Source organism: Oncorhynchus nerka, linkage group LG23, assembly GCF_034236695.1.
Source record: "Oncorhynchus nerka isolate Pitt River linkage group LG23, Oner_Uvic_2.0, whole genome shotgun sequence".
In the NCBI taxonomy this organism is placed as follows: Eukaryota; Metazoa; Chordata; class Actinopteri; order Salmoniformes; family Salmonidae; genus Oncorhynchus; species Oncorhynchus nerka.
This window is the reverse complement of record NC_088418.1, coordinates 28327136-28337995: the sequence shown is the minus strand read 5'-3', so window position 1 is coordinate 28337995 and position 10860 is coordinate 28327136. Positions and strand designations below refer to the sequence as shown.

Here is a 10860-nt window from a genome sequence, read left to right as displayed (position 1 = left end):
TTATATTTGGAGGAAAAAGGGGGAGGCTTGCAAGCCGAAGAACACAATTCCAACCCTGAAGCACGGGGGTGACAGCATCATGTTGTGGGGGTGCTTTGCTGCAGGAGGGACTGGTGAACTTCACAAAATAGATGGCATCATGAGGAAAGGAAAATGATGTGGTTATATTGAAGCAACATCTCAAGACATCAGTCAGGAAGTTAAAGCTTGGTTGCAAATGGGTTTTCCAAATGGACAATGACCCCAAGCATACTTCCAAAGTTGTGGCAAAATGGCTTAAGGACAACAAAGTCAAGGTATTGGAGAAGCCATCACAAAGCCCTGACCCCAATCCTATAGAACATTTGTGCGCAGAACTGAAAAAGCGTGTGCAAGCAAGGAGACCAACAAACCTGACTCAGTTACACCAGCTCTGTCAGGAGGAATTGGCCAAAATTCACCCAACTTATTGTGGGAAGCTTGTGGAAGGCTACCCAAAACATTTGCCCAAGGTAAACAATTTAAAGGCAATGCTACCAAATAATAGTTGAGTGTATGTAAACTTCTGACCCACTGGGAATGTGATGAAAGAAATAAAAGCGGCAATGAATCACTCTCTACTATTATTCTGACATTTTACATTCTTAAAATAAAGTGATCCTAACTGACCTAAGACAGGGAATTTTTACTAGGATTAAATGTTAGGAATTGTGAAATAACTGAGTTTAAATGTATTTGGCTAAGGTGTATTTAAACATCCGACTGCAAATATAACTGTGGAGTTCCCATCCTTACCTGTTTCTCAGTCCTTTCTGCTGTAGCTGTATCTGTCTCATGGCTTTTATGTTCATGCATTAAAAACCTCCAGTAGTTATGTGGAGGCTTTGACTAGCTTGTGCTTCTTTAATGGAGCTACTTCATTGTAAGGCTGGAGGTGAGTCTCACATTAAGAGACCAGGCAGGACATCACAGCTTTTAGTTTTCTCCCAGCTCTCCACATCTCCAGGTCCAGCAAAGGACAGAGAAGGGGGAGCAGGTTGGACTCCTGTCTTCTTCTGTTTCTGGTGACCTCAGAAAACATAGTGTTTCTCTTTATAACAGGCCTTGGGATAAAGGTCTGCACTGGGGGCAGCCCTTAACACAGCCAATACAGTAGCTGTGTCCACAGGGAGTAGTCACTGTATCCTTCAGTAGACCCAGACAGCTCAGACAACTGATTGAGTCCATGGCCTCTGCCATTTTGATGCACACACTAACAAACATAGCAAGAGAACCAGAGATAGGTTTCGTTTTCTGAGGAGTAGGAGGGAGTGGCTTGTATTCTGTTGTCGGTGGCTTCCTGGTTCTGTGTGAACTCAAGATGTCAGCAGAGGGCAAGGCCAGCAGAGGGCATGATTGGTCTGTCACAGCCAGAGAATAATTGTATCCTTACAATTGTGCGTCAGTGTAACAACAAGAGGCACTGTAGAGTAAGGTAACACAGGAGACACATTTCTATGAAAAAGCTGTATTCTTTATAAGGTCATATACAACGATACAGACATCATATCGACATGTTCTTTATGAATACCAATTTCCATTATTGCAATGGATGGAAAATTAAGCTACCCATGTAGTCCACTGGATGACACTTAAATACAACTTTAAAATGACGTAATATTGCTTAGGCTACAATATTTCAGCACAAGCAGTTAGAACAAAGGACACAAAACTGAGAGTTAGCAGGGGCTTAAAACTACAGCGGTGATACATCTTCGATAGTCCCCTTCTGTGAAAACACTTACTAGCTTCCTCAGGAATGAATTAAGTCCTCATACTACACATTATCAGGCTAAAGCATCAGGACATGATTCCGCCTTGTTAAAGAGGAGCTCCTGTACTTCAGACTCCCATAAACAGTGTGCTTGGTGGCATCTGGAGATTGTTCAAAAGAGTGAAACGTTTCAGAACTTTGCAGATCGAAATGCACCGTATAGAGTGGGCATGATTTCTTATTCTCTATGACAAAGAGGACTGCCTATCTATGTGATATACAGTACCTGCCAAAAGTTTGGACTCACCTACTCATTCAAGGGTTTTTCTTTATTTTTACTATTTTCTACATTGTAGAATAATAGTGAAGACATCAAACTATGAAATAACACAAATGGAATCATGTAGTAGCCAAATATGTGTTAAATCAAAATATATTTCAGATTTTTCAAAGTAGCTACAGTACCTTTTGCCTTGATGACAGCCTGACACACTCTTGGAATTATCTCAAACACCTTCATGAGGTAGTCACCTGGAATGCATTTCAATTAACAGGTGTACTTTGTTAAAAGTTCATTTGTGGAATTTCTTTCCTTCTTAATGCATTTGAGCCAATCAATTGTATGACATGGTAGTGGTGGTATACAGAAGATAGACATATTTGGTAAAAGACCAAGTCCATATTATGGCAAGAACAGCTCAAATAAGCAAAGAGAAACGACAATCCATCATTACTTTAAGACATGATGGTCAGTCAATACGGAACATTTCAAGAACTTTAAAAGTTTATTGAAGTGCAGTTGTAAAAACCATCAAGCGGTCCTCTCAAGAGGTCCGACACAGGAAAGGAAGACCCAGAGTAACCTCTGCTACAGAGGAAAAGTTCATTAGAGTTACCAGCCTCAGAAATTGCAGCCCAAATAAATGCTTCACAGAGTTCAAGTAACAGACACATCTCAACATCAACTGTTCAGAGGAGACTGCGTGAATCAGCCCTTCACGGTAGAATTGCTGCAAAGAACCACTACTAAAGGACACCAATAATAAGAAGAGACTTGCTTGGGCCAAGAAACATGAGCAATGGACATTAGACCAGTGGAAATCTGTCCTTTGGTCTGATGAATCCAAATTTGAGATTTGTGGTTCCAACCGCCGTGTCTTTGTAAGACGCAGAGTAGATGAACAGATGATCTCTGCATGTGTGGTTCCCACCGTGAAGCATTGAGGAGGAGGTGTGATGGTGCTTTGCTGGTGACACTGTCTGTGATTTATTTAGAATTCAAGGCACACTTAACCAGCATGGCTACCACAGCCTTCTGCAGCGATACGCCATCCCATCTGGTTTGCGCTTAGTGGGACTATCATTTGTTTGCCAACAGAACCATAACCCAACACACCTACAAGCTGTGTGTGAGCTATTTGACCAAGATGGAAAGTGATGGAGTGCTGCATCAGATGACCTGGCCTCCACAATCACCCGACCTCAACCCAATTGAGAAGGTTTGGGATGAGTTGGAACGCAGAGTGAAGGAAAAGCAGCCAACAAGTGCTCTGCATTTGTGGGAACTCTCAACCAGGTGAAGCTGGCTGAGAGAATGTCAAGAGTGTGCAAAGCTGTCATCAAGGCAAAGGCTGGCTACTTTGAGGTAGCCAATTTGTTTAACACGTTTTTGGTTGCTACATGAATCCATATGTTATTTCATAGTTTTGATGTCTTCACTATTATTCTACAATGTAGAAAATAGTAAAAAATAAAGAAAAACCATTGAATGAGTAGGTGTGTCCAAACTTTTGACTGGTACTGTACTTCTATGCTAAATGTTCTGTGACGTTGCACCCTCCTGAATAAGCCCCAGATTATGGGTGTTTTGAACGCAGGCCTCTCCCACTCTCTCTCTCCCTCCCCCTTCTCTCTGTCTCTTTAGTCCTGTTTCCCTGAAGTAAAATATTCTCCATCAGGTTTGAGTGGGGGGCTGATTGCGGCTCTACTAATACTGCTTTTTACACAGGGAAGAAAGGGAGAAAGAGGAAAAATAAAGAGCACGAGAGTGACCCTTACCTCATCGATACCTTCTTATACCCATCAATGTTAACCTGACTTCAGATCTGCTTGAGCCAGCTCCTCTGAATATCTTGAAAGCATATAGAGATCTGGGACCAGCTACATTTTATGTATCTTTCTCTGTCAAATGCTGAGAGCAGGGTATACATCATTTATCCAGAGCGAATTGAAGTATAGTGAGTGCATACATTCTTTAGTACGTGTATGTGTTCCCTGCAAGAATTGAACACATGACCATGCCGTTGCCTGAGCCACACAGAATTACTAATAATGTGTCTGATGGGTCTGTGGTTGCTGGGACTCGGGGTCTCACATTGGCATCGTGCATCATGTTCCCAGACCAAAGCCAGGATTCAAACCGTTTTGGTAGATCCGCGTTATAGCGAATTGACATTTGAAAGTCCTTTCCGTTTGAGCCGACATACAGTATGCAGCATTTACCGTGAATGCGGTGGATACCGGCTGCAACCTAGCAAACCAAACCTGTTTATTTAGGTTGGCCAACATCAACAAGGCTTTAGAAAACAGAAGTACAGACAGACAGAGACAAGAGAGACAGAGAGAGAGCGAGAGAGAGCGAGAGAGAGAGAGAGAGAGAGAGAGAGAGAGAGAGAGAGAGAGAGAGAGAGAGAGAGAGGGAGGGAGAGACTGATACATTGCCGGCCAGTGGAAGCTCTACCTAGCTAGGTTTGCTCTTTTGGGATTTAATACCGGGTTTCAATGAAAGTGTTAGTTGAAAAGTACCTTAGCTGAAAGCACAACACAAATAAAACAGTATCCTTGACAAAAAGTTGCTGGAGTAATACTGGACAAGGGAAATCTGACAGTGTAGGCCTACTCCCAGAGTGAAACTGTTTGGAAAATCCTAAAGCGAGGGGACATCGGCAACAGACACTATACGTGACATAAATATAGGCCTACTTCTCTATCGTCATCTAATAAATAGCACAAAACAAATACAACTTGATCGTTCATCGCTATGGCTTCAAAGAGGGTCCTCCAGACCACGTTGGAGCATGCAGTCGACAGTCGTCAGAGAGCCAACGGGAGAGAGGGGCAACAATTTTGTGGCTGAAACGCCACGGCCATCTCTGGTTCTCCAGTGTGTAGCACCGTAGCCAGTAAGCGGTTTTGCATGTTGGACTTGGTGGCACGCTGCTCTGCTCTCATTGGCTGCATAGAAACATTTTAGGCCCTGTACAAAATCAACCCTTAACCTCTGTGCACTTGTGAAGATCTGAAAGGATTTGATGGGTTTCAGCGATAGGGTGAACATTCAAATTAGCCTATTAGAAGTCCAAGTGGAGCTCCAACCATATTGCTTACGTACAGTACCTATCTAATCATTTTATACAGCATAAAATGATATACTGTACTGTACACAACTGCCAAGGTGTGAGGGTAAAGGGTTGTTTCTGGACAGGGCCTCAGAGTAGCTCCACTTAGGTCCTTATTTTTCATCTAGAAAGGCCGGGCTAGATCGTCTGCTCTACTAAAATGTAAATGTATGCCAATTTGATCCAAGCTAGTCCAAACTCGGCTAGTACGGCGAGAAGATGATGGGCGTGTGAGTGGCCCTCAGGGGCCCCGGGGCGGGCCTGAAGAGCGCGGGGCTGAGCAGGGGGGTCTGGATGAGGGGTGTATGGCCTGGCCCCGGGGGGCACCGCAGGGTCAGAGGATTGGAGGCCATGGTGCAAAGGGTGGCCTGGTTCATGTGGCTGGCCAGGAAACCTGCCGACAGGGCCTTGGACAGCTGCTTCTGCAGGGCCAGTTTGGTCTGGAAGAGAGGAACCATAGGGTTTTTAGTATGAGTCTGCAGCAGCTATTCAACAAACTTACATGCAGGTCAGGTTCATTAGCGCACGCAACGAAAAAAAGTTTTGAAACTATTTGCAATGGAAAACAAAAATGTGAATTTTTTATTGGGCAAGTCATAGTAGTCCCAGCCAGTTTCCGTCTGTGTTCCTCCATTTGGTGCTTAATGAACACAACCCAGGGTCAAATACCTCTTTGAGGTGTGCTTGATTTAGCATGGAGTTTGCACTTTTGGTACTATTATATTGGTTCAATTGTACCGGCAAACATGTGTACATCAACCTCAGCACAGGTATTTGAAGGTATTAGACATACACTACCTTACCAAAAGTATCTGCTCGTCGAACATCTCATTCCAAAATCATGGGCATTAATATGGAGTTAGTCCCCCCTTTGCTGCTATAACAGCCTCCACTCTTCTGGCAATGCTTTCTACTAAATGTTGGGACTTACTTCCATTCAGTCACAAGAGCATTAGTGAGGTCGGGCACTGATGTTGGGCGATTAGGCCTAGCTCGCAGTCGGCACCCAATTAATTTCAAAGGTGTTCAATGGGGTTGAGGTCAGGGTTCTGTGCAGGCCAGTCAAGTTATTCCAAAACGATCTCGACAAACCATTTCAGTATGGACTTCACTTTGTGCATAGGGGTATTGTCATGCTGAAATAGGAAAGGACCTTCCAACCTGTTGCCACAAAGTTGGAAGCACAGAATCGTCTAGAATCTCATATGCTGTAGCGTTACCATTTCCCTTCACTGGAACTAAGGGGCCTAGCCCGAAACATGAAAAACAGCCCCAGACCCTTATAGCTTCTCCACCAAACATCACAGTTGGCTCTATGCATTGGGGCAGGTAGCGTTCTCCTGGCATTCAACAAACCCAGATTCGTCCGTCGGACTGCCAGATGGTGAAGCGTGATTCATCGCTCCAGAGAACGCATTTCCACTGCTCTAGAGTCTAATGGCGGCGAGCTTTACATCACTTCAGCCGATGCTTGGCATTGCGCATGGTGATCTTAGGCTTGTGTGCTGCTGCTCGGACATAGAAACCCATTTCATGAAGCTCCCTGACGAACAGTTCTTGTGCTGACGTTGCTTCCAGAGGCAGTTTGGAACTCTGTAGTGAGTGTTGCAACAGAGGACAGACCGTTCTTACGCGTCATGCACTTCAGCACTCGGCGGTCCTGTTCTGTGAGCTTGTGTGGCCTAACGTTTCCACTTCACAATAGCAGCACTTACTGTTGACAGGAGCAGCTCTAGCAGGACAGACAAATGTGATGATCTGACTTGTCGGAAAGGTGGCATCCTATGACGGTGCCACGTTGAAAGTCACTGAGCTCTTCAGTAAGGTCATTCTACTGCCATTGTTTGTCTATGGAGATTGCGTGGCTGACCCTGGTCTGGTATTCAATCATTTCCTGATAGTTATGGATTTTCCATAACTCCCTCCATCCAGGACATACAGTTGTGCAAATTCAACTTCTCAAAGCAATATTTGGAAAACCAACTATCTGCAATTGATTGAGTACCGGCCACCTCAAGCTCTGTGGTACCAGCTGTGATGGAAACAGGAAGTTTCGGTACAATTTTATAAATGTCGACAGATAATTTGTTTGTTCGACATGGTGGGATCTTTTTTTGTCGGTCAAATTATTTATGCGAGAAACAGCAGTGGAAATGCCTTCATCGCCAAATATTTATATAATAACCTTCATATCGAAGTAAACTTGGGAGTCTTGCGATGATATGGTGTGTGGTCTTCCTGCTATGACTCAGGAAACGATGCAGTTTATTAGGCTACTGATGAAAAAAGTTCCGATGAACTTCACAGGGTGGTGAAAGTGCATGGTGATCTTGATGCTCCTTTCCAATAAATATCGAGGGTCTTATTCTGGTGACATGATGATCGATGCTTGCCTGACGTTTGACAAATACAAATATTCTTGCTCGGCACTGGCCAACCGCACTGTATCTGCCAGCTGTTGCCTAGAGCGGACGTGTCAAGACCAGAATAGGCATAGTTGCTATTTAACGCAACCGTTTTTGTGACCATATAGTTGAAAATGCAACGGAAACACATTAAACTTACATTTTGTATTTGGAACATAAAAACTTAAGTGAAAAGTCAACTGTTGTGTGCATTACCTCATCACGCACTGATTGTTGGTGGAAGCCAGTTTGGTGGAAACACACCACTGGTGTGAATATTTTCTTTATCCATATTTTTGAATATTCCCATAATAATCTGTCGCCAAATGGATGGAAATCTAGCTATTGTTCGGCCAGAAAGTATGTTCACATGGTGTCCCATGTCAGAATCAGTCTAACAATGCTCTCTCTCTTCAAGTCCATAAAATTGTATCCAAAAAGTTATACTCTAGATCAGGCCTGTATGCATTCAGCTAACCACAACATTAACGTCAGAGTGAGGGTGAATGAAACATGAGAGTGAATATCCATCACCATCAATTTGTGTGAAGCCAGTGTGGATTGTTGGCAACCTCACGAACTGGCCTTAAATATCCCAGACAAGATTGTGACCATGGCCTGAGACACTGCCTCTACCCAGCAGCTGGCCAAACACAAATCCTGTGCGGCCCTCTGTCTTTGTCTGTCTGTCTCTGTGTGTGTGTGTGTGTGTGTGTGTGTGTGTGTGTGTGTGTGTGTGTGGTGTGTGTATGTGTTGGTGTGCGAGCATGTACTTGTGTGTGTTGTGGTAATGTGACAATGTTTGTGTGTGTGTGAGGCTATGTTTACATGTGTGAGAGACCTTCTTGTGCCTGCCAGTATATTTGGCCTCACCAACTTTCAAGCAGTTATTTTTGTAGTGAGTGAACTGTGAAAGAACGTGACCATGCCTATTCCCAAACATGGCCCTTTGTCAGCTATCCGACATAGCAGCAGCACGCTATAGTGCTCAGTTCATTAACCCCATAGATAGACAATGGGACAGAGACCGTTTGGGAATGTGAGTAAATGTGTGTTTGCCGTTTATGTGACCAGAGCCACCTAAGACAATTGCCCAAATCAAATTCAGGTTCTTACTCTTCCTAAGCGGGTAAAATGTGGCCCCTGACGTTATTTCCTGCCCTTTAAACTGGTTTTCTGGGTTAGAAGACCGGATATAACTCAAATACAACCAACTGGTCTCTGTTACATGCAGGTAAAGACATCTGATGTCATAGTTTGGTTATCTGGTAAAACATCCAGTCAACCAGATAAAGACATCTGTCTCTGGTTGCTAAAAATACATTCACAAAACGTCCTCATATAGGTCTTCACCTGAGGGCTGTAAGTGCTGAGGTGGCAGTGGCTGGCCAGTTTCCCTATGGCCGAGGTCACCCCCCCAAACGGGAAACCACTCCATCTCACGCTCTGCAGAGAGGACACAAGAACGGGGGAAAGGGGGTGACAAAATAAGAACGCTGGCTGTGTGGGAATGAATGGGCAGGACAGGAGGGGTAGTTGGTGTGATGTGTGTGTGTGTGTGTGTTGGACGGACACTCACCGCTAAAACAGGGTTTGGCTGGCTCTTAGTATAAGGGCTGAACTTCGGTTTCTGGGGCTTTCCTGACAACCGGTCTTTGTGTCTTCTGCTGCTCATGTGCTGAGGGACAAAAGCAAATGTTAGGTTTTATTCTGAGTGAAACATCCCTTAAAAGCTATATTCTGGGATGCATTCGAAATACAATCGAAAATCCCACTTGTATTGGTCTACAGCTGAGGGATGGGGCTAGGGAAATGTAACCCCTCTCAAATTCATAGGCAGCTCCAAATGCAAGGACTGAGTGCATGGCATATATATTTTGAGGCTGTACTACACACACTCAGAAACACTCACAAACACACACACACCTGTTTGAGCTGCGTCTCCGAGTTGACGGACACCTCGCACATCTCGCAGTGGAACGGTTGGCTAGCCAGGGCCACGCCCACCCTGGCCTTGCTGCTTATTGCCTGCTTGCTCCTGCATGTTGGCCTAGGCAATGACATTACCTTGCCTCGGCGTCGCGCCTGAGCACCCACCTGGCCCTCGAGCATCTGCTTGTGTTTGGAGCCTAGAAAGGCACAGACACATCACAGACACGACCACATAGCTATTGATTCACATAGCTATTGATCAGTAAAAAATCATAGGTCAGCATTTAAATAGTATCTACTTATCACTCAATAGCAAATGCAGTGCAAGTAGCCATATAGACATATTGCAGTGCATACCACTATAGTGGGCTTCTAGCTGGGATGAGGAGTTGACTGTAATTTTGCACATGGGACAGTGGAGGTGCTGCTTGGCAGGGGGGCTCTTTTTGCCCTGCCTGGTCTCCTCTTCCCCTCCTGGTGCCCCTGGGGACTCCCCCTGGCCCTCCAGTGACGGGTTGGAGTCTGGGGTCGGGCTGGTGCCCTCCATAGGGCTACCATCTGACGTGAGCTCCGAAAGCTGGTAGACAGCAGGGGAGACGTGGGGGGAGAGGAGGGCCAAGGCGTCCAGGGAAGAGGTCTCCGAGACAGGCATAGGGGTGGGGGAGACCCCCTGGAGGGGGTCATCCAGCATCGGTCTGGTGGGGGGCTGGTGAGACGAGAGCAGGCCTGGGGAGAGAGAGAGAAGTTGCTGTGTGAGAGTTATCGTACACGTGGTATTCACATACAAACAGGGATTGGGGTTAAATTGTCTTCCGACAGGTGGCTTCAGTCTTACACAGCATTAGTCCCTCACCTGACTCTAGTCTCTATCTGACGTAAGACAATGGGGTTAGGGCTACATGGGGGGAGAAAGGCCAGCATTCACTTGGCAACTATATCAGACAGCGTAAGACAGTGGATTCAGGTGAGAGCTGGATTCAATTAAAAACACTGGCAGATGTAGATTCTGTTTACTGAGAGCATTGCTCAACACTGGTATTTTTTATTTAACCTTTATTTAACCAGGTAGGCTAGTTGAGAACAAGTTCTCATTTGCAACTGCGACCTGGCCAAGACAAAGCAAAGCAGTTCGACACATACAACAACACAGAGTTACACATCGAATAAACAAACATACAATCAATAATACAGTTTAAAAATCTATTTACAGCAATAAATATGCCATGGTGGCGAAGTAATTACAATATAGCAATTAAACACTGGAATGGTAGAATGTGCAGTAGATGAATGTGCAAGATACTGGGGTGCAAAGGAGCAAGATAAAGAAATAAATACAGTAGGGGAATGAGGTAGATTGGATGGGCTATTTACAGATGAGCTATGTACAGGTGCA

At 44.8% G+C, this 10860-nt stretch overlaps 1 protein-coding gene across 1 annotated transcript in view; it reads right to left on the bottom strand.

Annotated features, from left to right (window-relative positions):
• Nucleotides 1–1479: 1479 nt before the first annotated feature.
• Nucleotides 1480–10860, bottom strand: part of LOC115106650 (zinc finger protein 385B-like) — a 147937-nt gene continuing 138556 nt past the window's right edge. The window contains exons 7-11 of the mRNA XM_029629587.2: nt 9825–10193; nt 9462–9664; nt 9115–9213; nt 8889–8981; nt 1480–5570 (exon numbers count right to left, since the gene is read on the bottom strand). Of these exons, the coding sequence (XP_029485447.1) occupies nt 5334–5570; nt 8889–8981; nt 9115–9213; nt 9462–9664; nt 9825–10193 (1001 nt within the window). The 3' untranslated portion in view covers nt 1480–5333. The remainder of the gene's footprint in view (nt 5571–8888; nt 8982–9114; nt 9214–9461; nt 9665–9824; nt 10194–10860) is intronic.